This window comes from Dendrobates tinctorius, unplaced genomic scaffold (assembly GCF_039654945.1).
Source record: "Dendrobates tinctorius isolate UK_male_01 unplaced genomic scaffold, ASM3965494v1 ptg000165l, whole genome shotgun sequence".
NCBI lineage: Eukaryota > Metazoa > Chordata > Amphibia > Anura > Dendrobatidae > Dendrobates > Dendrobates tinctorius.
Genome location: NW_027361832.1, coordinates 25,665,386 through 25,692,466, shown reverse-complemented (window position 1 = coordinate 25,692,466; position 27,081 = coordinate 25,665,386). Strand labels below are relative to the sequence as shown.

At 41.1% G+C, this 27,081-nt stretch overlaps 1 protein-coding gene across 1 annotated transcript in view; it reads right to left on the bottom strand.

Moving 5' to 3' along the window:
- The window catches only part of ZNF704 (zinc finger protein 704), a 131,362-nt gene that overhangs the window by 96,179 nt on the left and 8,102 nt on the right, over positions 1-27,081 (bottom strand). The window contains exon 2 of the mRNA XM_073550602.1: positions 4,745-4,992. Within this exon, the coding sequence (XP_073406703.1) occupies positions 4,745-4,992 (248 nt within the window). The remainder of the gene's footprint in view (positions 1-4,744; positions 4,993-27,081) is intronic.

Below are 27,081 nucleotides of genomic sequence, written 5' to 3'. Positions count from 1 at the left end.
TGCAGTAAGGCTCAGCTCACATTTACCCTGCACTCTGCACTGAGCGCTTAAACCGGGGTTTCCATGTAAATCTCTGAAATACGTGATTCAGATGGAATTCCCAGTGGAATATTCCCTATAATGAGGCAGAGGGAGGCACTGTGGACACCATATGACCTGTGATCCGGCGTTGTTCGTCTTTTTAGGCGTGCATAAAAGCGCGGTCAACCACAGTTTTGTGCACTTCTGAAAAGGACAACGCTGAACAGAGGCCTGACGGAGTCTAGAGTAACTCTGCTGGCTCATTATAGTGAATGGATCCCTTGGGGCTTTCATCTGTCACGTCATTCGGAGTTTTAGATAGAAACCCCAAAATAAGTGCTCAGTGTAGAGTGCTGGATAAATGTGATCCTAAATGTTATGTAAAAGGTTTCCTACTAGAGATGTGTGAATCTGAACAGTAAAGTTCGGCATCTTTACCGAACATCTACTGTTTGGGCACAGACATCGAACACGGACTTCACCAGGAGGTCAGTGTTACTGTTCGGGTTCAGATGCCCGAATACCGGGTGTTTGTTGCGCTGTCATTTGCATGTGTAAGGAGGTGGCCAGGACCCTCACATGCCTTCTCTCTCCTGGACGCTGTTCGCACATTCACCTGCTGCACCTCACTGTTTATTAACGCTCATATATACTGTGATGTCATGTATTGTAATGTTAATGTACTGTTCATAGAAATAGGGCTAGAATAGGAACTTAGATAGTATAGGACCGTTCTGTCTCCGACATAATTGATCACTCTTGACTGTCTATTTTGATAATATATATGCAGTAATTTACTCAGAATATTGATAATGCTCAGTTTTCCATAGATTTTAATGTTCACCATTTTGGCTCCATCTAGTGGCCAAATTAATAACTGCAGTGTTTTTCTATTTTTGGTTTCGTTTTTGATTTCCCTCCAATCCACAATGTATTATGGGAAATTTGCAATGGATTATGGTTAGTTCAGACCATTTTCCCTCCTGTCCACCATTTTCCTTCTGCTTGCATACTTGAAGCACCTCATCCCTCTACTTCCCCTCTGTCAGCATCACTAGTAGGTAACATCCTCCCTGCATATAATCCCTATCCCACATTAGTCAGCTTAGTTAGTACCCTGCTCAGCTATCAGTGCATACATGTAGGTTGTATATGTATGTATTCTTATGAACTCACCACTGATTGTGTTCATGTATTTCTGTTGTAGTTTCACCATCTATATACCTATGTTCAATAAAGCACAGATTCAACTACAGTCTCCCTTATTGGACCCCGGTATAGCGGGTTAGCTGCTTGTTAAGCTATATGAATCCCGTTCATTTAGTGAAGACAGGACAAGGACAATAGGGGGGTAGAATAGAGGGGGCACATTAGTGATAGAGAACAGCATAGAACAGAGTAGGAGATAGGCACCACATGGGTTAAGTTGATGGGAGGGACAGCACAGAGCAAGGAAGTATAATCAGGGACATGGATTGTCCAAGGAAACAGGTGGGACAGAGATTGTACAAAGATAAAGATGGGACACGGGCTGTCCAGGAATATAGTTGAGTTTGCCGGGAAAGGGAAGCTGATAGAGAAAATAGAGCCTTTCCAGATGGCAGGGAGAGATATGAAGATGCTTCTGTGTTTGCCATGTGCTGCCTATGTGATGAAGGTATTGCTGCCCAGGAAAGTTGTGTTGTTTGAAAAGACTTGTGACTCTGAAATGTTTTGTGAAGTTTGAGTGACAAAGACCGAGGGGACTCCAGCAATTGAAGTGAGTACTCTGCTGCACGCATCACACACACTACAGAAAAGACTTTGCATTATGTGTAGGGCGCCAGGGTGTGGGAACAGACCAGCCCGTTGCCACGACTACCACCCTGGCCGCCTTACACATGACAGCGCGGAAAAACACCGCTTCTGATCGGTGGTGAATTCATCCCTGCCGGTCATGGAGTCGCGGTTCCCACGCTGTCAAAAGACAACGTGAGCACTCAGCTGTGATCAGAGGTATAAAGTTTACCTCCGGCCACTGGTGTCAGCTGATGGGACTACTGATCCCATCATCTGACACCTGCTGCCGCTAATAACAGTGAGAGCAGGAGCGGCGGATGGGAGTATTCATTAGCCGCTCCAGCGCAGTAAATAATAAAAAAAAAGGCATGGGTTCCCCTATATTTTTGGCTGGTGATCAGCTGGTCACAGCTGAGCGCTCACACTGTCTTTTGACAGCTTGGGAACCGTGGCTCTCTGACAGGCGGAGGGATGATTTCACCGCCGATCAGAAGCGGTGTTTGCTGCACTGTCATGCACATGACAGCGCGACAAACACTGGATGTTCAAGACTCCCATTCAAGTGAATGGGGTCCGGGTTCAGGTCAGGGTACTGTTCTGGTACCTGAACCCGAACTTTTTTTAATTGTTCAGCTGAACCCGAACATCCAGGGTTCTGCCCATCTCTATTCCCTACAAAAGCTTCAACTCAATCCACAAGAAAGCAAGCCCTCACTCAGGTCAGTCATCTGTTAATGGAAATATAGGGGCTTCCACGTTACTGGTAGCACAAAGGCTCCGGAAAATCGAAATGGCTCCTTGCCCCTTAAAAGAAATTCAGCAAATTCTGCGCTCCCAAATCCCCCCGCCCTGCTGAGGCCCAGTGTGTCTAAGCCACATTTAGCACCCACATATTTGACATTTCTGTAGTCCGCCTAATTTACGTGTGCGTGTCTCCAGAAGCATGAGCTGGGCATAATGTACTGGTGACTACAACATACTGGTCACTACAACGTCAGTTTGCAATTTTCACTCAGCAACATCCACTGCTGCTTGTTTCTGGAAAACTCCCATGGAGTCAAAATCGTCACTACACCTCTAGATAAATTCCCAAAGAAGTATAATTTCCGAAATGGAGTCACTTGATGGGGAATTCTGCTTTTCTAGCACTTAGGACCTCTGTATATGGAGTACGCAAACTATTTTAGGGAAATCTGTGCTCCGTCCCTCCCGAGTCTCTCTGTGTGGCTAAACAGTACTGTACAGCCATATATAGGGTATTTCTACATTCAGCAGAAATTGTCACTTGAAATGTGATGTGGTCCTTAAAAAAAATGTTTTGTAAATTTTGTTTAAAAAATTGTGCTGATGTAAAGTAGACATGTGGGAAATTTCATTTATTAACTGTTTTGTGTGACATGACTCTCTGATTTAAGGGCATAAAAATTAAAAGTTTTTGAAAATTGCCAAATTTCCAATTTTTTGACAAATAAACATATGGTAAGTCATATCAAATAAATTTTACCACTATCATGAAGTACAATATGTCACAAAAAAACAGTCTCTGAATCACTAGGATACGTTGAAGCGTTCCAGAGTTATTACCTCATAAAGTGACAGTGGTCAGAATTGAAAAAATTTACCTGGTCAGGAAGGTGAAAACAGGCTTTTGGGTGAAGGGGTTAAAAGAGGAAAATAAACAATACAATAGAGATAGAAAATTTACATTTTTCATTTATTTACACAAAAATTATGCTGACTAAAGGTCCCGTTACACGCTTCAATGCCCCAGCGATTCCACCAACGATCCGACGTGGATGGGATTGCTGGGACATAGTTAGCTGATCGCTGGTGAGCGATCCACCACAGACCCACCAGCGATCAGGACCAGCGAGCAAGCTGGTATCCAAGGTAAACAACGGGTAACTACGAGCCACGCGGCTCTTGGATACCCGCTGTTTACCCTGGAAACCAGCTTGCACGCTGGTTTCCAAGGTAAACAGTGGGTAACTAAGAGCCGCGCGGCTCTTAGATACCCTCTGTTTACATTGGAAACCAGCTCCCAGCGTTGCTGATCGTTGGTCTCTTGCTGTCACACGCAGCGATGCGCGCTGGCCAGCGGGAGACCAACGATCAAAAAATATCCCAGGACATTCGAGCGCGATCAGGGATACCCGGCAGGGGGGCCGGTCGCTGATACATGTCACACACAGCGATATCGCTGGCGAGATCACTGTGGCGTCACAAAATCAGCGATCTCGCTGCCGATCTCGCTGTGTGTGACGGGGCCTTAACACTTGTCCAATAATTCTGCACACATAGACTCCTACCTAAGGCCCCTTTCACAATTCAGTTTTTTGCCATCAGTCACAATCCGTCGTTTTTTGAAAAAAACGGATCCAGCATCTTTCATGCTGGATCCGTTTTTTTGTCATAGACTTGTATTTGTGACGGATGGCCACACATTTCATCCGTCTTTTGACGGATCCGTCGAAAATTCTGAGTCCGTCAGCTGGATACAACGGACATAGTAACGTCTTTTTGTCAACGTCGAAAAGTCGGACAGCGACGGATCCAGCGCCATCCGTCGTTGGCTATAATGAAAGCCTATGGGCGCTGGATCCGTCGCTGTCCGTCAAAAGACGGATCCGTCATAGGAATCTGTTTTTTTCAACTGAGCATGCCCGGAATCATTTCTATTCCTTTAATTTAACCCCAAAATCCATTCTCTCTCGACCAACAGCACTGTAGTTATTCAATATTATAATCATCATTATAAATACAAATTGCCTAATAATTCTGCACACAGTGTATTTTTATTTTTAATACTCAATTGCAAGGTTCTAGTGTGAGGATGTACTGTACTACTTCATACAGAGTTCCAGAAGAACCTCCGTCTTTGTGCACTGACCTTGTGGACTAATATTCACTCTACTACGGTATGTAAAATATACAATATTCATACCTTGCTTGTGGAACATCTATGTTGGATGAGACAACCTTCCTTTTGTGCTCCAAAAGGCAGATGGATCTTGTGCACTCTTGTTTCAGTTCCTGTTTGGCGTCCGCTGCTCTACTTGTGTTCCTCAAGACTATGGGTGAAGAGTTCTTCCATTCCGTGGGGGGGTCCCTGAACTCCGATGTCATGTGACCAGTATGTCTCATGTCAGCCTGCTGCTCTTTACATTGCCAGTGCGATTTTACACGTGTTCCCTGTTGAAATATTAACACAAAAACAGATAGCAGCCATGTGGACACAAGACATGAGTGATTTTTAAGAATTTTGTATTTACAGGGAATGTGTCATCAGAAAATGAGCTTTTGTTCAAATTAGGTTTTCATGTTAAAGAAGCACTGCTCCTCCCATCAAAGTTTTTATCCACTGTGTACTTACAGTTACTAATTTTGCCTTTCTACCCAGCTAAACCTTCTCTTTCTCCATTAGTTCTATGACATGACGTGATTAAAAACAGATTAGCTGAATCCTTCTATGCTCTATGTAGAAATAGGAGGTCAATTTTCCCTGCATAGAAAAGAGAAGAATTACGGTAGCTGGGCAGAAGGACAATATGAGCAATTATAACTGCACAGTGCTATATAATGATATATATGATGACTGCAATATATTAAGAGGATAAAAACTTTGATAGAAGTGATTCTTTAAATGTATGTTTTTTTTACATATCACTTTCTATTAAATAAGCAAAACATTTTTATACTTGCAATTGTGCCTAATATTGTACTTATACTTCCTGTTTTATAAAGAAAACTTTTTAGCGGCCCCATTATCATCACAGACAGAATTATAATAAGATAACACTTGTAAATTCAATAGATAACATAGAATTCACAGTAAGTGATGGTCAAGACTCACCCTCTCCCCCTTCCTTCACAATAACATTAGCCCATATTAGAGCATGCTCAGATATTCTTCTATACAAACGTAAAGGGTCTAAGTCTGTGTATTCCAGCTAATATTCATGTGAAGAAGAGTTTAGGAGTCCAATCTTAGGCCTGGGGCCCGATTTATCATTTGCGGGTATTTTTATTTTAACTCAGTTTTTCTTTTGTCTTTGGATATTTGTAGACTATTTTGCCCCAAATTCTTCCAAATGGCACATGAATTTTGGACTCTTTACTTTTGTCTTCAACCTTTAGACCGGCGTCACACTAGAGAGCAATACGGAGGAGTGTGAGGCACAAAAACAACGCATTGCACACGGACCAGTATTACTCTATGGGACAGCTCCCATCAGCCATATATTTATCGGCCGTATTTTACGGGCGGAGAAAATCGCAGCATGCTGTGATTGTCAGCGTATTCCTCCAAAAATACGCCAATGCAAGTCTATGGGGGTGAGAAAAATACCGATTACACAGGGACCAGACGTGTGACTTGCGAGAAATATGCACCGGTGTCCTTTAACAAAAGCCGGCAATTCATTTTGCGATACAGTAAAATCACACTGACATGTTTAAAGGGAACCTGTCACCCCCCCCCTGGCGTTTTTAAGTAAAAGAGCCACCTTGTGCAGCACTAATGCTGCATTCTGTCAAGGTGGCTCTTTTATTTGGGGTACCTTGCACCGCAGAGATAATCGTTTTTAAAATTGGTCAGACATACCTGATATTTGTCAGGGGGGCAGGTCTTTCCCCATCTGACAGAGACGCCTCACATACGTCAGTCATGTATTCCTGCATTGTGTCTCCGCCTCCAAATCTTTATTTTCAAATCATGGCGCCTGCGCCGGCTGTACTATGTATTCTTGGTTACCGTCGCCCGTCCTCTGTCATGACGTCGGCGGCCAGAGATCCGGCCCCGCAGTCGCTTATGGTTTATTCACACTGTGGGGCTGGGAATCTCGGGCGCAGATAACTACTGCGCATGCCCGAGATTCCTGCCCCGCAGTGTGAATAAACCATAAGATGCGCCTTTTCTGGCACTTAGCCTCTCTATTCCCATTGCCCTGTAGCGGTGGCTAATGGGTTATTAATAATGGGTTAATGACACCTTGCTATTGGAAGGTGACATTAAGCCTGGTTAACAACGGAGAGGTGTCAGTAAGACACCTCTCCATTATTAACCCCAGAATAGTAAAGAGTTAAAAAATACACACAGACATTAAAAATTCTTTAATGAAATAATCACACCAAGTTTTTGACCAAATTTATTCATCTGCTAATCAAAAAAAAAAGCCATGGATCTGTAAAAAATAAAATAAAAAAACAACAATATACAAACAGCAGTTTGCAATTTTCACTCAGCAACATCCACTGCTGCCTGTTTCTGGAAAACACCCATGGAGTCAAAATCGTCTCTACAACTGTAGATAAATTCCCAAAGGGGTATAATTTCCAAAATGGGGTCACTTGAGGAGGGATTCTGCTTTTCTAGCAATTAGGGGCTCTTTATATGGAATCCACAAACTAGTCTAGGAAAATCTGCACCCCAGGAGGCAAATAGCGCTCTGTCCCTCCCGAGTCTCTTCGTATGGCAAAGTAGTACTGTACAGCCACATATGGGATATTTCTACATTCAGCAGAAATTGTGAGACAAATTCTGGTGCCATTTTTACCCATTTCCTAGTGTGAAAATGTAAAACTTAGTGCTAACAATCTTGATGGTAAAAATGTAAATTATTTTTTCTTCATTGCCCAATGGTATAAAAGTTTGTGATATACCTGTGGTGTCATTATATTCACTGCACCCATGAGATCACTTATGGGGAGTGCTGCTGTTCTGGCACCTCAGGGGCTCTGCCAATGTAACATGGCACCCTCAAACAAGTGCAGCAAAATCTGCACTGTAATATGGCGCTACTTCCCTTCTGACAGGGCCAGCATTAGGGGCAGGCAGACCAGGCAGCTGTCTAGGGCCCCCACTCCCCCAGGGGCCCCCAGCTAGCGGCACATCACGCAGCCGCTATGGGGCTTGTAAGGCAGGGGGGCCTGCCTGTCACCAGCGCCAACTTCCCCTGCCACTGCATTGAACTATACCGGCGTCTGCCGATACAGTTCAAAGCAATAATGGAGGGGAGGGCGTCAGCTGACGCTCTCTCCCATCATTCCCCGCTCTGCCTCTGACACGGCGGGTGCGCAATGACGTCATCGCGCACTCACTATGTGCCAGGCAGTGCAGCCGTTGAAACAGGAGCCAGGAGCATCGCAGTTACTAGGAGATGCGAGAATAGTGTTTTTTTTAGTACTGGACTGTGGGGCCATTCTCGGGGGTAAGCGATGTGGGCTGTGCTATACACTATGTGAGCTGTGCTATATACTATATGGGCTGTGTTATATACTACGTGACTGTGCTAAATACTATGTTGGCTGTGCTATATACTATGTGGCTGTGCTATATACTATGTGGGCTGTGTTATATACTACGTGGCTGTGCTATATACTAATATACTATGTGGGCTGTGCTATATACTATGTGGCTGTGCTATTATACACTACGTGGCTGTGCTATATACTATGTGGGCTTTGTTATATACTATGTGGGCCGTGTTATATACTACGTTGCTGTGCTATATACTATGTGGGCTGTGCTATATACTATGTGGGCTATGTTATATACGTGACTGTGCTATATACTATTTGGGCTGTGCTATATACTATTTGGGCTGTGCTATATACTACATGGCTGTGCTATATACTATGTGGGCTTTGCTATATACTACGTGGGCTATGTTGTATACTACGTGGCTGTGCTATATACTACGTGGGTTGTGTTATATACTACGTGGCTGTGCTATATACTATGGGGCTGTGTTATATACTATGTTGGCTGTGTTATATACTATGAGGCTGTTATATACTACGTGGCTGTGCTATATACTATGAGGGCTGTTATATACTACGTGGCTGTGCTATATATTATGTGGGCTGTGTTATATACTATGAGGCTGTTATATACTATGGGGGGTATATTATATTCCATGGGGGAGACTGTGTTATATACTATAGGGGGTATATTATATTCTATGGGGGAGGCTGTTATATACTATGTGGCTGTGTTATATACTAGTGGGGGGTACATTATATTATATGGGGGAGGATGTGTTATATACAATGGGGGGTATATTATATTCTAAGGGGGAGGCTGTGTTATATACTATGTGTCTGTGTTATATACTATGGGGGGTACATTATACATTATATTCTATGGTTGAGGCTGTGTTATATACTATGGGGGGTACATTATATTCTATGTGGGAGGTTGTGTTATATACTATGGGGGCTACATTATATTCTATGGGTAGGTGGGCTGTATTATGTTCTGTGGGGGGCTACATTATATTCTATGAGCGGCTGTATTAGATTTTATGAGGGAGGATTGGATCATACTCTTTGATGGGGTTACATTATATTCTATGGGGAGGTGGGCTGTATTATATTCTATTCGGGGCTACATTATATTCTATGGGGGGCTGTATTATATTATATTCTATGAGGGATGATTGCATCATACTCTATGAGGGGTCTGCATTATATTCTATGGGGGGTTACATTAGACTCTGTGGGGTGGTTGCATTATACTCTGTGGGGTGGTTGCATTATGCTCTATGGGTTGGCTGCATTATACTATATGTGGGCTGCATTAAACTGTATCAAGGACTATGGGGAATACATTATACTATATGAAGAGCTATGGGGTGCATTATACTATGGGAAGTGAATTGTACTACATGGATGACTATGACGGTGCATAATACTATATGGAGCACTATGAGAAGTGTATTATACTATGTGGAGGACTGAGTAGTGTATTTTAATATATGGAGGACTATTAGGAGTGTATTATACTATATGGATGACTATGGGAAGTGTATAATACTATATGGAGGACTGAGGAGTGTATTTTAATATATGGAGGACTATGGGAAGTGTATAATACTATATGGAGGACTGAGGAGTGTACTTTAATATCTGGAGGATTATAGGGAGTGTATCATACTATATGGAGGACTATGGGGTGTGCATTTTACAATATGGAGGACTGTGGTGCACATTATAATATATGGAGGACTATGGAGTGTATTATACTAAACAAGCAAAATGCTGCCTATTCATCAAGTGATTGGATTGTTTATGCCGGAACAAAAATCATTGTTCTCAGCAGCACATCGCCGGTGTAAACTGTAGATATGCTGCTGATAACATGATGCTGTATGGGGACAGACTGATCTAATAGTGACTGTTCTGTCCCCATCATTCTTTCTCAGACGGTGGAAAGAGGCCTGGAAAAAAGTGTTGAACGATTTCAATATTGTCGATCACACTCGTTTAGCGGCCTGAATACAGCGCGCGTAAATACAACCAAAATGCTTCTGTGTGATGTGCAATATGTTAGTATTTAGGGCCCCATTTTAAACTTTGCCTAGGACCCCACTTTGACTAAAACCGGCCCTACCTTCTGAGCATTGCACTCAGAAGAAATGGCACAACGAACTTTGGGGTCTATTTTCTCCTTTTGCTCTTGTGAAAATACAAAATTTGTAGCTAAAAAGATTTTTGTAGGAAAAATGTGATTTTTTTCATGTTCATGGCTTAATGTTGTAAACTTCTGTGAAGCACCTGGGGGTTTAAGGTGCTCAATGCACATCTAGATAAGGTCCCAAAGAGGTCTAGTTTCCAAAATGGTGTCATTTGTGGGGGGTTTCCACTGTTTAGGCACATCAGGGACTAATTATTCCAGCATATTTTACACTCAAAAAGTCAAATGGCGCTCCTTCCCTTCCGAGCCCTGCCGTGCACCTTAACAGTAGATTTCCCGCACATATGGGGTATCGGCATGCTCAGTAGAAATTGCACAACAAAATGTATGGTCCATTTTCTCCTGTAACCCTTGCGAAAGTAAAAAAAAATTAGGTCTAAAGGAAAATTTCTATGAAAGAAAAGTAAATGTTTATTTTTTCCTTTCCAAAAATTCCTGTGAAACACCTGTAGGGTTAATCAACTTTTTGAATGTGGTTTGAGTACCTTGAGGGGTGCAGTTTTTAGAATGGTGCCATTTTTGGGTATTTTCTATCATATAGGCCCCTCAAAGTCACTTCAACTGTGAGGTGATCCCTAAAAAACATGGTTTTGCAAATTTTGTTGTAATAATGAGAAATCGCAGGTCAATTTTTAACCCGTATAACTTCTTAACAAAAAAAATTATGTTTCCAAAATTGTGGTGATGTCAAGTAGACATGTGGGAAATGTTACTTATTAACTATTTTGTGCGATATGACTCTCTGATTTAAGGGCATAAAAACACAAACGCAAGTCTCAGAATCACCGGGATCTGTTGAAGCGTTCCAGAGTTATGACCTCATAAAATGACAGTGGTCAGAATCGTAAAAATTGGCCTGGCCATTAAGTTGAAAAAAGTCTTAGTCTCAAAGGGGTTAAAGAGTTGGCAAAAAAATGTTTTCTCTTGGCACTATCAATACCTTATCCCTGCACAAATAACGAACAAGTCAGAAAAAAAAAAGATATATAATGAAGTAGATTGGAAAAGCTCCATCTGTGTGCTGTGCATGTGTGATGGAGCCATTGGCTCAACCTGGAAGAAAAGTCGACGACAGCTCATTTGCTTGCATAATAATTAGCAATGTCAGGAACCATTATGGGCTTTACTGTATAAACACATGATGAATTATGGAATTCCCGCTCTCGTGTATCCAAAATGATACACTGCTTTTTATACATCCATCTTTGTTAACATTATCACATTTAAAGGGAATCTGTCACCCTTTTTTTGGCTTTGCAGCTGCTGGCATAGACATCGGGGGCTTATCTACAGCATTCTGTAATGCTGTAGCTAGGCCTCCGATGTAACCTGAAAACGAAGAAAAACACGTTATATTATGGCTCCGGCGCACTGCTTTGCCCTGTTGAGGGCAGAGCAGAGTCCTGCAGTGCGCAGGCGTCGGGAGAGGTCTGGCGCCTGCGCACTGCAGAATTCTGCTCTGCCCTCAACAGGGCAGAGCAATGCGCCTGCGCCGGAGCCATTTCAGGACGGGAGAAGCGGACGTCATCGCATGAAGAAGGGAGGCGCCGGACCGGAACAACCATCGGACCGGACCGCCCACCTCGGTGAGTATAATATAACGTGTTTTTCTTCTCTGTCAGGTTACATCGGGCGCTTATCTACAGCATTACAGAATGCTGTAGATAAGCCCCTGATGTCTATGCCGGCAGCTAATAGGGGATAAAAAGGGTGACAGATCCCCTTTAAAAGGGTGAAATACATGTTAAGCAAACTGCTGAGAGCTCATCTATCTGCCTGATTCTGCTGTGACAATTCTGACTTTCTTTCTGCCACCTTTCAACAATATGTCATAGTTCACACATAAAAAGACCTACTTTCTACAATACATTGCATGATGTACGTCGCATGGATCCGGTGGTGCAATCAGTACACTAGTTCTGAAGTGCAATCAGAATCCCACTTATCATTGGAAACATACTTGGATATATGTGATGAATTGTCCACCTGCTGTGACCCCTAGGATCCTGAGAACGGGTATCCCAGATTGTCTAGGTGAATGTAGCAGTAGTGTACATGCATGACCAGCACTCTATTCACTTCTAATCCCATAGAAATGCATGGAGCAATGATCACACATGTGCTGCTTCATTCACACAAGGGAACTTTGGAACCCAAGTTCTCAAGATGTAGCACATCCCAGTAGATGGACCCTCTGTAGTCACACATTTTTTCATCTCACCTGTGGATAGGTGATCAATGTTCTTAGTGAGAAAACCGATTGCCATTCTCAGGTACAATAACGAATAAACTAGGGACTAAAAGAAAAGCGAGCCACAGATAGGAGAAAGACAAAAGGGGAAAATAAAGATATTCTTTACCATTCAGGGCTCTGAAAATTGGTTGAAATGCATCAGACTTCAAATGTATTAAAAGAGATTGAGGTCTAAGGGGTAAGGTTTCTCCTTGTGGAGAGTGACATACCAGCTCTGGCTTTTCAAGGTAAGTTGGCTTATTCACCTTGCAATGCTCCTCTGGGAAAATAATATGCAAATTGCCTCTTCAGAGAGGAAGAGGACTTGAACTCTATAGCGCCACCTGTTGGTAGTAGCGATCCTGCAAGTCACAATCAACCCTTTAGCGAGTCTTGTAATATGACTTGGGATAAAAGCCAAATCAGAATCTCAATTTGCAGACACGGTGCTTCCGGCTATTGGCTCTCGTCAGTGCAAAGTATGAGAACTGATTTGGCTCGGTGAGAGGCTCTGGACTGAGGTCTAATGGGTAAGGTTTCTCCTTGTGGAGAGTGACATACCAGCTCTGGCTTGTCTGCAAATTGAGATTCTGATTTGGCTTTTATCCTATGTCATATTACAAGACTCGTTAAAGGGTTGATCGTGACTTGTAGGATCGCTACTACCAACAGGTGGCGCTATAGCGTTCAAGTCCTCTTCCTCTCTGAAGAGGCAATTTAAAAGAGATTAGAATTTTAGGAAGCGCCACTGGAAGCAGCCAGCAGTTCCTCAATGCTCATGATATTTTTCATCTCCTGTGTTCATTTACTTATGAAGATGACCACAAAGGACCTCCAGTACCAAGGAATCACAGCATTTGCTGCAATAAGGAAAATCTTAGCTCTGGCTGCATTTATTTTAACAAAGTATTTCATTTATATTACTATCTTAAAATTTGGATACATGGGCATCCCCACGAGATATGTACGAGAGTGCCCTCTCAGAATGGCAGCATAAGCAAATGTCATAGATAGAAGCGCCATAGTTGGGTACAGTAACTTTGCATTTATACCATCAGGATAATAAATTTTAGTTCCTTTCTTAACCTAGGCTGGACATTAAGTTGCGACATGTTGTGAACATTTGCTATTAAGCTCTATCTATCAGCATGTTCAAATCTACTGTCCAAACCATAAAATGGGGGGTTTACAGATTAGTCCGGGATAAGAACAATCCATGTAGTGCAGTGTTCTCCAATTCCAGTCCTCAAGAGCTACCAAGAGATCATGTTTTCAGGATTTCATTGGTATGGAATTATCAGCTGGGCAATACTAAGGAAATCCTGAAAACATGATGTGTTGTTGGCTCTTGAGGACTGGAATTGGGGAACACTGCTGTAGTGCAAGTAAAGAGCTGGATGGAGTTTTCGACTTTGATGAATCTGCCCAGATGATTTTTTTCCGGGCAGACAATAAATGGTTACTATAAACAATAATAGGAAATGTTAGATTAAGGTTTTATAAAAATGACAAGTGAAGCCTTCAAGCCCTGGAATTTTATCAAGAGAGGTGGATTTTATAGCAGTTAACATCCCCTACAATAAAGACTTACCATAATCCAGTTATTCTATTGTTTAATGTGGAAGGAAAAAAATTAAAATTTACGTTTTTCCTGAAAATTTTACTTTGTACCCAATTTTTTATATTTTCACAAGATTAACAGAAGACAATGTACCCAAACGTTTGTTGTGCAATTTCTCTTGAGAACGCCGATACCCCATATGTGAGGCAAAACTTGCTGGAATCATTAGTGGGCGCCGTGTCACGTTTGGAGAGTCCCTGATGTGCCTGAAGAATGGAAACCTCCACAAATGACCCCATTTTGGAAATTACACCTCTCAAGGAACTTATCTAGATGTGTGGTGAGCACCTTGAACCCCCAGGTGCTTCACAGAAGTTTATAATGTTGGAAATTTAAAAAAAAAAAAAAAAAAAATTTCAGCCAAAAATGTTCTTTTAGCCACAATTTTTTTTATTTTCACAAGGGTAACATGAGAAAATAGAACCCAAAATTTGTTGTGCAATTTCTTCTGAGTACACTGATGCCCCATATGTGGTCGAAAAATACTTTTCAGGCACAGTGCAAAGTTCAGAAGGGAAGAAACGCCATATTGGAGTTCAGATTTTGCTGGACTGATTTGAGGTTGACAGAACCACCCATATGTGACCCAATTTTACAAACTACACCTCTCAATGAATTCCTTTAGGGGTGATCATACTGACACCACAGGTGTGTCAAACAATTTTATACCCTTGGACAGTGAAGAAAAAAGTCACATTTTTACCACCAAAATTTAGTTTTAGCTTCAGATTTTACATTTTCAGACTGGGATATTGGTAAAAATGGCACCAAAATGTGTCCCACAATGTCTGCTGAATGTAGAAACACCACATATGTGGCTGTACAGTACTGCTTAGCCATACGGCGAGACCTTGGAGAGACGGAGCTCTATTTGCCACCTGGAGCGCAGATTTTCCTAGAAAAGTTTGCAGACTCCATATACAGAGCCCCTAAGTGCTAGAAGAGCAGAATCTCCCTAAATTGACCCCATTTCCCTTTGGAAATTTATCTACTGGTGAGGTGATGATTTTAATTTAATGGGTGTTTTCCAGAAACAAGTGGCAGAAGATGCTGCTAAGTGAAAATTGCAAACAGCCGTTGTAGTCACCAGTACATTATGAACAGCTCGTGCATCTGGAGACATGTACCTGTAAATTAGGAGGTCTCTCTTCGCTACAGAAATGTCAAACATGTGGACAATTAATGTGGTTTAGGCACACTGGGGCTCAGATGGGTGGGGGACATTTGGATTTGGGAGCACAAAATTTGCAGAATTTCTTTTGGGGGAGCGAGGAGCCATTTTGCTTTTACAGATCCTTTGTACTACCACTAATGTGGAATAACGCCCTCTATATTTTCGTTAACAGACGACGGACTTAAGTGGGGACTTGATTTTTTTGAGGATTGAGTTGAAGATTTTTTGGGGAACATTTTACATAACAATGTTTTACATAACATTTGGGATCACTTTTAAAAATCTGGGCTCAAAAAGTCAAATAGCGCTCCTTCCCTTGCCATTCCTGCCTTATGCCCTAACAATAGTTTTCCCCCACATATGAGCCCATCGGCATACTCAGGAGAAAATGGACCATCCAATTTGTTGCACAATTTTTCCTGTTACTGTTGAGAAAATGAAAAATTTGGGGCTAAAGCAACATTTTTGTGGAAAAAATCTGTGTTTCATTTTTACAATCCAATGTTTTAAAATTATGGGAAGCACCTGTGGTGAGGGGTGAAAGTTTCAAAATGAGTCACTCTTCAAGTGCGACATGGCATCTGCAGTATATTCCTGCCAAATCTGAGCTTGAAAAGTCCTACTTCCCTTCCGAGTTCTCCTGTGTGCCCAAACAGTAGTTTTCCTCCACATATGGGGGTATTGGGGGTATAGGTGTACTAAGAAAAATTGCACAACAAATTCGGTGGTCCACGGTCTCCTGTTACCCTTCTGAAAATGAAAAGTTTGGAGCTAAAGCAAAATTTTTGTGAAAAACATTATACTTGTGAAGCACCTGAAGGGTTAACAACCTTCTTGAATGTGGTTTTGAATACCATGAGGGGTGCAGTTTTTATAATGTGGTCTTCTTTAGGGGTTTTCTGAGATATAGGACCTTCAAAGTCACTTCAAAAGTGAAGTGGTTCCTAACAAATAGGATTTGTAATTTTGTTGAAATAATGATAAATTAATGCTGTTTTTTAACCCTTCTAGCTTCCTAACAAAAAAAAGTTTAAAAAATGATGCTGACATAAAGTAGACATGTAGTAAATATTATTTATTCATTATTTTGTGGCAATATGACTATTTGTTTTGAGAGCATAAAAATTAAAAGTTCAAAAATTGCGAATTTTTCAAATTTGATATTTTAAAAATGTAGAAAAATTTGCAATTTTTTAACTTTTAATGCTTACATCCTTAATCTAGACACTAATACCACACTAAATAGTTAATAGACAACATTTGCCATGCGTCTACTTTGTCAGCATCATTCTTTCAAACCTCCTTTTATTTTGTTAGGATGTCTGAAGGGTTAAGATTTTGCATCAATTTTTCATTTTTTTAAGGAAATATACAAATCTCATTTATTTTTGAACCTATTTAGTTTTGAAGTGACTTTGCGGGCCCTATATACTCGTATCAGAAAAACCCTAAAACTGAAACCATTTTAAAAACTGCACCCCTCAAATTATTCAAAACTGCTGTCGGGAAATATGTTAACTCTTCAAGCGCTTCCCAGAAATTACGGTAACGCAACGTGGAATGAAAAAATTAAAAATCTAATTTTTTCCACATTAGTTTAGCCCTAATTTTTTCATTTTCACAAGGGGTAGTAAGAAAAAATGAACACCACAAATTGTAAAGCAATTTATCGCTAGCAGGGCAATAACCCATGTGAGGACAAAAACTGCTGTTTGGGAACATGGCAGAGATTGGAAAGGGAAGGAGCGTTGTTTGACTTTTGGAGCTCAGACTTGGCTGGAATAGATTGGCTGGAACAGAGCAGTAGTGCGCATGATGGAACTCCGCTTTATTCACACGGAGTTCTTCAGAGCTCCACATCTCAGGAACGAGGATACAACAGGTTCAATAGCTAGTCTTCTCACTAATGGTGGGTGCGTTCTTCTGTTCGAAGCAGTGCAGCGCTGGTGTCAGGCGTGGGCTTACCACACTATAGTGTCAAAATTCGCAAAGTGTCTTCAACAAAACGCTGACTCTGGTGCCATTTTATTGAAGAATATTACTACAACATCAACATAGCAGTGCACTCACCATTATGCCTATGGCCGACTCATGTGCACTGCTATACTGACGTTGTATAAGGGAGGAGTTGTATCTATAGTTGGGGCACGGCTACAAAAAAAACACCAAATTAAATGATTATAAATAATGAAGTGCCAACCAACTATCATGGAAGGGTAAAGGGTTCAGTACAGTCATAATTACGGGATATCATAAAAAATTGTACACGAGAGCCAAAAATTAAAATATATAAACTTTATGGAACATGAAAAAATGGATATATAAAAGGTTGCTAAAAAGTGGTAAATTACAAGGTGGCATCACTCACGTGCAATGATAACTAGAAAGAGGCTGTACATATTATGTTGCAATGTAAACATCCCAAATACTACATACAATGTCTTGAATCAAAAAGAAAGACTTAAAGTGGGGAAAACATCAAAAAGCATATAGCACAACAGTACAATAGACAAATTACCTCTTGTGGGTGGTGGTGCCTGCCTCAACGCATGTTTCGGTGCTCTGCCTTCTTCAAGGTTTTATAGTTATAGCAGACCAATCAATGTGCAGATTACAAAAGAGATTAACTAACAGCAATTTTGTATAGTCTAGGGTAAATTGACAGGTCTGGATCTTGATATTCAAAGGAATGGAGTGGACTATCATAGTGTTTGCGGAGGGATAGTCTTGCAGAAGGACAACCTATTCCACCAATTGTGGCGTTCAGGGTGTGGTCTAGATAGTCAATACAATCTTACATTCATTATACACAGAGACGTGTCCCTGTCAGATGTCATATCTGTCATGATCCAGGTTGGATTATGACAGATTTTGCACAAGTAACCTTTTTTTTTCCTTTAAGCTGTTGGCTTAAAGTTAGTTTTGCCCCCGGTGGCCATTAGGGTCATTACACTGTGGTTGTTTTAGTTCTAGTTTTGCCCCCGGTGGCTGTTAGGGTCATTGCACTCTGGTTACTTTAGTTTAGTTGCCCCCGGTAGCCGCTAGTGTTATTGCACGTGATAATGAAGCAGGTGTGATTCCCTGGCTGCTACCTATAAAGGAGTAGCAGGTGGTCTCACTCAGGGGTTGGTGTTTATTGCTCATTTCCAACCAAGTCTGGTGAAGGAAGGAACTACAGAGAGAAGTTCCTGGCAGCTCAGGGGAGCTCTGGTGTAATAGCTTCAGGCGGACGCTGAATTCAGGTGTCGAGCTTCAGAGGTGAAGCTGAGCTTTGGTGTTGTACTCTGTTCTGTTGTTGGGAGCAATAGCAACAGAGCAAAGCTAAGTGGTGTTTTTCCCTGTTTGTGACTTTCCTTGAGTGTGTATTAGTGCAGTGGTGGGATTAGTTTCTGCACCGTCCAGTTCACTAGAAAGGGATAGGTGCATGGCGAGCTAGGGATTTGAGGCATCCAGCTCGTCGCCAGGTGTGGAACTTGCCTAGGGATCGTCAGGAGTGTAGGGACACTGACTCAGGGGAGTGCAGGAGGTCTCCACGTCCCCGTTCCCTATTGCAGGGCCCTCCATTGTAACGGTTTCCCCAGTGTTTCCCTTAACTCTGTTTAAATTCGCCCTGCTGGAGGCGGTGTATCCAGGTTCACGGGTGTTATAGAAATTCGCCCTGCTGGAGGCGGTGTTTCCAGTCACATGTGACATTACAATATCACTCTCTCATCAGATCAGCCCCTAGCATGTCTCAGAGAGCACATCTATGATGGCGCACGTCATTCCGGAGTATGCAGGAGGGAGCATCACAGGGCGCGTCAGGACAGGCTGTCCAGCAGCAAGTCAAACCACACCCATGTGACTCACATGAGAGTGGGGTCAATTCGCATGATCGGAGTACCAGCCTGAAAGACACAGGCAATAAGTTATGCAATAAATGGTCATATACAAATTACTCATATAGCTGTCTAAAGTCTATGCATACATAAAATAAATAAATTAAAGGTGGAAATTTAAGATATATTACAAATAGTATGAACAGTTGTATGAATAGTATATAGGTATATATACGACCAAAGGGTGAGTGGTGTAAACACAGTGTTCAAAATAAGTAAACTTGTAACTATAGAAGGAAGTAACCCATTGTGTTATTATATTCTAATAAATATAAGTATATGTTGATGTTGTAGTACATTACTTCAATAAAATAGCACCGGATATTGTGGTATGCGCACAAGCTGACTCTGGCGCTATTTTATTGAAGTAATGTACTGCAACACTTTATGTTGCAATGCAAAAGCATTTCAGAGTATTAGATTAGCAATCTGTCAGTGTAAAGATGATGTCCCATCCTGGTATAAGGTAACAAAGTAAAAAAAAAGTTAATAAAAATTCTAAAAATATTTTTTTTAAAAATCACATAAAAGAAAAAATATTAATCCAATAAATACATTTTTTTATGTAAAAGTAAAATCAAATAAAAAAAAGTACACATATTCGGTATCACCGCATCCGAAATGACCCGACCTATAAAACTGTCCCACTAGTTAACCCCTTCAGTGAACACCAATAAAAAAGGCGATTTATCATCATGCTACCAAACAAAAAGTGGAAAAAACAAGATCAAAAAGACGGATATAAATAAACCTTGTATCTCTGAAAACGTCATCTTGTCCTGCAAAAAACAAGCCAACATAAAGCTCCGTCAGCGGAAAAATAAATAAGTTATAGCTCTCAGAATAAAGCGATGCGAAAATAATTCTATCGATAGAAGTTTTTATTGTGTAAAAGTGCCAAACAATAAAAAAAATAAATGTGGTATCGCTGTAATCGTACTGACCTGAAGAATAAAGCTGTCTTATCAATTTTATCACACGTGGTACAGCATTAAAAAAAAAAAAAAATTCCTGAATTGCTGTTTTTTGCTAATTTTGCCTCCCAAAAGTTGGAATAGAAAGGAAGTGTCATGTGCCAAAAATGGTACCAATAAAGATGTCAACTCATCTCGCAAAAAATAAGCCCTCATAAGAATGTCAGCCAAAGTATGACAAGATTATAGCTATCTAAATATACGGATGCGCAATAAAAAGCATCTTTTAGTGTTTGACAGCAGCCAAACGAAAAACTCAATATAAATCTGGTATCGCCGTAATCGCACCGACCCGAAGAATAAAGTTGACTAATACCACACAAGGAACGGAGTTAAAAAAAATAAATAAAACCAATTCTTCACATGCTGTTGATTTTTTTTTCATTCTGCCTTTCAAACATCGCAGTATGACATGGCGCACATTTATCCTGTGATCTGCACTGAGCAAGTACATCGATCGATTACATGTAAATCTCTGAAATACGTCATTCAGACGAAACCCCCCAGCGGAAGATTCCTTATACTGAAGCAGATGCCGTCTGGCCTATGATCCTGCGAAGTCCGTCTTTTTAGGCGTGCATAAAAGTGCGGTCCACATCATTTTTGTGCACTTCTGAAAAGAAGTACAAAACTCAACAGAGGCCAGACGGAGTCCAGAGAAACTTTGCTGCCTCATCATATTGAATGGATCCCTCGGGGGTTTCATCTGTCACGTCACTCGGAGGTTTAGGTGTAAACCCCGTCCACGAGTTTGGCATTTCTGTAGCTATGAAAGCCCGCCTAATTTACAAGTGCGAGTCTCCGGAAGCATGAGCTGGGCACCACAATGTACTGGTCACTACAACATACTCGTGACTACAAAATATTGGGCACTGCAATGACAGTTTGCAATTTTCACTCAGCAACATCCACTGCTGCTTGTTTCTGTAAAATACTCGTGGAGTCTAAATTGTCACTACACCCTGTAGATAAATTCTCAAAGAGGTATAATTTCCAAAATGGGGTCACTTGAGGGGGGATGCTCTTCTAGCAATCATGGGCTTTGTATATGAAGTACCCAAACTATTCTAGTAAAATCTGCGCTCCAGGAGGCAAATAGCACTCTGTCCCTCCCAAGCCTCGCTCTGTGGCTCACTAGTACTGTACAGCCACATATGGGGTATTTTCACATTCAACAGAAATTGTGGGACAAATTTTGTTGCAATTTTTACCCATTTCCCAGTGTGAAAATGTATAATCTGGGGCTAAAACTAAATTTTGGTGGTAAAAATGTAATTATTTTTTCTTCACTGCCCAATGGTATAAAATTCTGTGACACACCTGTAAAAATAGTTGTCAACCACATATGGGATATTGGGGAACTCAGGAGAAATTGAACAATTTTTGGAGTCCATTTTCTCCTGTTACCCTTGTAAAAAAAACTGGAGCTTAAAGAACATTTTTGTGGAAAAAATGTGATTCTTGTGACTCAACATTATAAACTTCTGTGAATCACCTAGAGGTTCAAGATGCTTACCACACATCTAGATAAGTTCACTGAGGAGTCAAAATGTTTCCAAAATGGGGTCATTTGTGGGGATTTCCACTTTTTAGGCACATCAGGGGCTTTCCAAATGCAACATGGCACTCGCAGAATATTCCATCAAAATCTGACTTAAAAAACCTAACTTCATCCTTTCTGAGCCCTGTTGTGCACCTAAACAGTAGTTTTCCCACACATATGGGTATCGGTGTACTCAGGAGAAATTGCAGAACAAATTTTGGGGTCCATTTTCACCTATTACCCTTGTGAATATAAAAAATTGGGGCTAAAAGAACATTCTTATGGGGAAAATGTGATTTATTTTTTTCTAGAGGATCACCGTTATAAACTTCTGTGAAGCACCTAGGGGTTCAAGGTGTTCACCACACATTTAGATATTTTCCCTGAGGGGTCTAGGTTCCAAATTGAGGTAATTTGTAGGGCGTTTCCACTCTTTAGGCACTTCGGGGCTCTCCAAACGCGACATGGTGTCCGCTAATAATTTCAGCAAATTTTGCATTCAAAAATCAAATGGCGCTACTTCCCTTCCAAGCCCTGCTGTGCACCCAAACATTAGTTTTCCTCCACATATTTAGTATCTGCATACTCAGGAGAAATTACACAACAAATTATTTGGTGCATTTTCTCCTGTTACCCTTGTGAAAATAAAAAAATTGGAGCTAAAGAACAATTTTGTGGGAAAAATTTGATTTTTTTCATTTTTACAGCTCAACGTTAAAAACTTCTGTGAAGCATCGGGGGTTTAAGGTGCTCATCACACATCTAGATACGGTGGAGAAAAAGGATTTAGTCAGCCACCAATTGTGCATGTTTTCCCACTTAAAAAGATGAAAGACCTGTAATTACAGGCCTCTCTCATCTTTTTAAGTGGGAGAACTTGCACAATTGGTGGCTGACTAAACACTTTTTTTCCCCACTGTTAAGTTCCCTGAGGTGTCTCACTTCCAAATGGTGTCACTTTAAGCTGTTTCCACTGTTTAGGCACATAAGGGATTCTCCAAAAGTGATATAGAGTACACTAATTATGTTAGAAAATTTGACATTCAAAAAGTTAAATGGCACGCCTTCCCTTCCAAGCTGTACCATGTGCCCAAACAGTAATTTTTTTTTTCCCCCACATATGGGGTATCAGCATGCTCGGGAGGAATTGCACAACAAATTTTGGGGTCTATTTTTTTCCTGTTACCCATGCGAAAATAAATAAAATTGGGTCTATAATCAATTTTTTGTGGTTTTGAACACCTTGAGAGGTGCAGTGTTTAGAATGGTGTCACTGTGGGTTATTTTCTGTCATATAGACCCCTCGAAGTCACTTCAAATGTGAGGTGGTCCCCAAAAAAATGGTTTTGTAAATTTTGTTGGAAAAATGAGAAATTGCTGATCAACTTTTAGCCCTTATAGCTTCCTAATAAAAAAAAATGTTTCAAAAATTGTGCTAATGTAAAGTAGACATGTGGAAAATGTTATTTATGAACTATTTTACGTGACATGACTTTCTAATTGAAGGGCATAAAAGTTAAAAGTTTGAAAATTGCAAAATTTTAAACATTTTTACCAAGTTTCTGATATTTTCACAAATAAACACAAGTCATATTGAACAAATTTTACCACTACTGAAATGCAATATGTCACGAGAAGACAATCTCAGAGTCACTGGGATCCATTGAAGCATTCCAGAGTTCATCACTGCCAACATCATACTGATTGACAGCCGACTCCCCACTGCCTGTGGGGAGCTGGCTGTCAATCAGCATGACATCACACCCCGTCACCAGAGTAGCCCGGAAGAGGAAGAGCTGCTCTATTGATGTTGAGCAGCGCAGAATTGCTGGCAGGTGCAGTCAATGACTGCTCTGAGTCATCGCCAAGCAGAACAGGCAGGTAGTGGCCTCTGTTAGCAACTATCTGCCAGTTAGTTTTTAGGCCTATAGTAAAAAAAAAATAAAAAAGATGAAGTGGAAAAACCCTTTAAATGTCCTGAATTTTGAGTGGAAATGTTGGCATGTCAACAGCATGGAATGATATCTTCAATAACGAATTCTGGTATCCAGGCAGATGGCATCTGTAACCACCAAGGTTGAGCCCTCATCATCACTTTTTCCTGCAGGTGGAAACAAGAAGAACACATACAGTGGGTACGGAAAGTATTCAGACCCCTTTAAATTTTTCACTCTGTTTCATTGCAGCCATTTGGTAAGTTCAAAAAAGTTCATTTTTTTCTCATTAATGTACACTCTGCACCCCATCTTGATGGAAAAAAACAGAAATGTAGAAATTTTTGAAAATTTATTAAAAAAGATAAAACGAAATATCACATGGTCATAAGTATTCAGACCCTTTGCTCAGACACTCATATTTAAGTCACATGCTGTCCATTTCCTTGTGATCCTCCTTGAGATGGTTCTACTCCTTCATTGGAGTCCAGCTGTGTTAAATTAAACTGATTGGACTTGATTTGTAAAGGCACACACCTGTCTATATAAGACCTCACAGATCACAGTGCATGTCAGACCAAATGAGAATCATGAGGACAAAGAAACTAGCCAAGGAGCTCAGACAGAATTGTGGCAAGGCACAGATCTGGCCAAGGTTACAAAATAATTTCTGCAGTACTCAAGGTTCCTAAAAGCACAGTGGCCTCCATAATCCTTAAATGGAAGAAGTTTGGGACCACTGGAAGTCTTCCTTGACCTCGCCTTCCAGCCAAACTGAGCAACCGTGGGAGAAGAGACTTGGTGAGAGAGGTAAAAAAGAACCCCAAGATCAGTGTGCATTAGGGAGATGGGATAAAGTTCCACAAAGTCAATTATCACTGCATCCCTCCACCAGTCGGACCTTTATGGCAGAATGGCCCGACGGAAGCCTCTCCTCAGTGCAAGACATATGAAAGCCTGCATAGAGTTTGCTAAAAACACATGAAGGACTCTCAGACTATAAGAAATAAGAGTCTCTGGTCTGATGAGAGGAAGATAGACCTTTTTGGTTGATAATTCTAAGCGGTATGTGTGGAGAAAACCAGGCACTGCTCATCATCTGCCCAATACAATCCCAACAGTGAAACATGGTGGTGGCAGCATCATACTATGAGGGTGTTTTCAGCTGCAGGGACAAGATAACTGGTTGCCATTGAAGGAAACATGAATGCGGCCAAGTACAGAGATATCCTGAATGAAAACCTCTTCCAGAGTGCTCTGGACCTCAGACTTGGCCGAAGGTTCACCTTCCAACAAGACAAGGACCCTAAGCACACAGCTAAAATAACAAAGGAGTGGCTTCGGAACAACTCTGCGACCATTCTTGACTGGCCGAGCCAGAGCCCTGACCTAAACCCAATTGAGCATCTCTGGAAAGACCTGAAAATGGCTGTCCACCAATGTTCACCATCCAACTTGAAGGAACTGGAGAAGATCTGCAAGGAAGAATGACAGAGGATCCCCAAATCCAGGTGTGAAAAACATTCCCAAGAAGACTCATGGCTGTACTAGCTCAAAAGGCTGCTTCTACTCAATACTGAGCAAAGGGTCTGAATACTTATGACCATGTGATATTTCAGTTTTTCTTTTTTAATAAATTTGCAAAAATTTCTACATCTGTTTTTTTTCAGTCAAGATGGGGTGCAGAGTGTACAGTGAGGAGAATAAAAAAGAACTTTTTTGAATTTACCAAATGGCTGCAATTAGAGTGGATCGAATAGCTTCGGATAAGAGGTTATCAGAATAGATATAGCGCTTACTGAATAGCTGCATCAGTAACCCAGATACCTGGAGCGCTCCCAATAATCAGCTGTCCGGTGCCGCAGCTACAGGTGTCGCGGCTGTGTTACAATCACAACAAACAGGCTCTCTATGCATGTGTTGTGACTGTCACACAGTCTTGACACCTGTAGCTGCGGCACCGGACAGCTGATTATCGGGAGCGCTCCCGGTATCCAGGTCACCGATGCAGCTATTCGGTGAGCACTATAGCTATTCTGATAAGCACTTATCCGAAGCTATTCGATCAACCTTACCCTAGCTGCAATGAAACGAAGAGTGAAAAATTTAAAGGGGTCTGAATACTTTCCGTACCCACTGTACTCCTGCTCCATAATGTCCGGCAGTTGTGTTATAAAGATATTGTGCAGTATCTGTAGACAGGTTTAGTAATTCAGTTCTTGAATAATAAAAGCAGTCACCTAGTAGCTTGAAAAAGGTTTTTCAGGACTTTGGCAGAGTTTAGAGAACATTATAAAACAAAGTAATAAGAACTCCTTACCACTCAGATCCCCTTCCCCTCCAGCCTTGCAGCTATGATGCTGGATTTTAAGATATGACATTATATTAGTCACCTGACAGCTGCAGCCAATCACTGGCTTCAGTAGTCATGTGTGCATGTAAGGCATGTGACTGCTAAGGCCAATGATTGACTGCAGTGGTCAGGTGACTGATGAAGAATTGTACACCTTGTGCTTAGAAAGGAGGTCACCGACCTCTGGAGATCACGTTTATTTCTACACAAAGATCTCGGCAATTTTCTGTTGTGATGTGGCGGTATTATTTACAGGCATGCCATCAGAAGGTACAGTCATACTAGTAGTCAATTGGCAGACAGCCGCTGGGTTTGTATAGCAGCTGAAGCCTATGAATGACCCCCAGCTTTGTCGTACAAGTGCACACATTATGCTGACAAGTAAAATACATTGCAATATAGAAGTATTAAAATATATTACATGAGAAATTGAGTTTGTACAAGTTCCATAATGCGACTTAGAAAAATCTAAAAAAAAAAAAATGCAAATAAAAAGTTTAAGCACATAATATAAGGAATGACACGCAAACACTTTTTACCCTATTAAAATGCTTTATTAAGTTAAAAAATAGTTCACAGAATTAGTAACGCTGCATCCAGAACAACGCTTGTTAAATGATCAAGGTAAAACATTGTAAAATGAAAAACAAAAAATTCCAGAATTGCAGTTTTTTGTTTATCATGCCTCCCCCAAACCAAAAAAACAGAATAAAAAGCGATCAAAAAGCTGCATTACTCATAATTGGAAAAAATGAATACATCAAATCATTTAGCAAACAAACAAGTCTTCAGACAGCTCCGTTGATGAAAAAATGGTCATGATTCTCAGAATATAATGACACGAAAAACAAATTTAAAAAAAAAAAAAAATGCTTTTATTGTGCAAAAGTACTAAAGCATTAAAAAACGAAAAGATTCGGTATTGCTGTAATTTCTATTAACCCATGGGATAATAGCGATATCGCTTAAGCGTCACCGATTTTGTGACGCAGCAGCGATATCGCTAAATGTGACACTTACCTCCGACCGGCTCCCCCGCTGGTTATTGCTGATCGCGTGAGAACGTCCTGGGCCGTTTCTCGTCGGCGGCTTCCT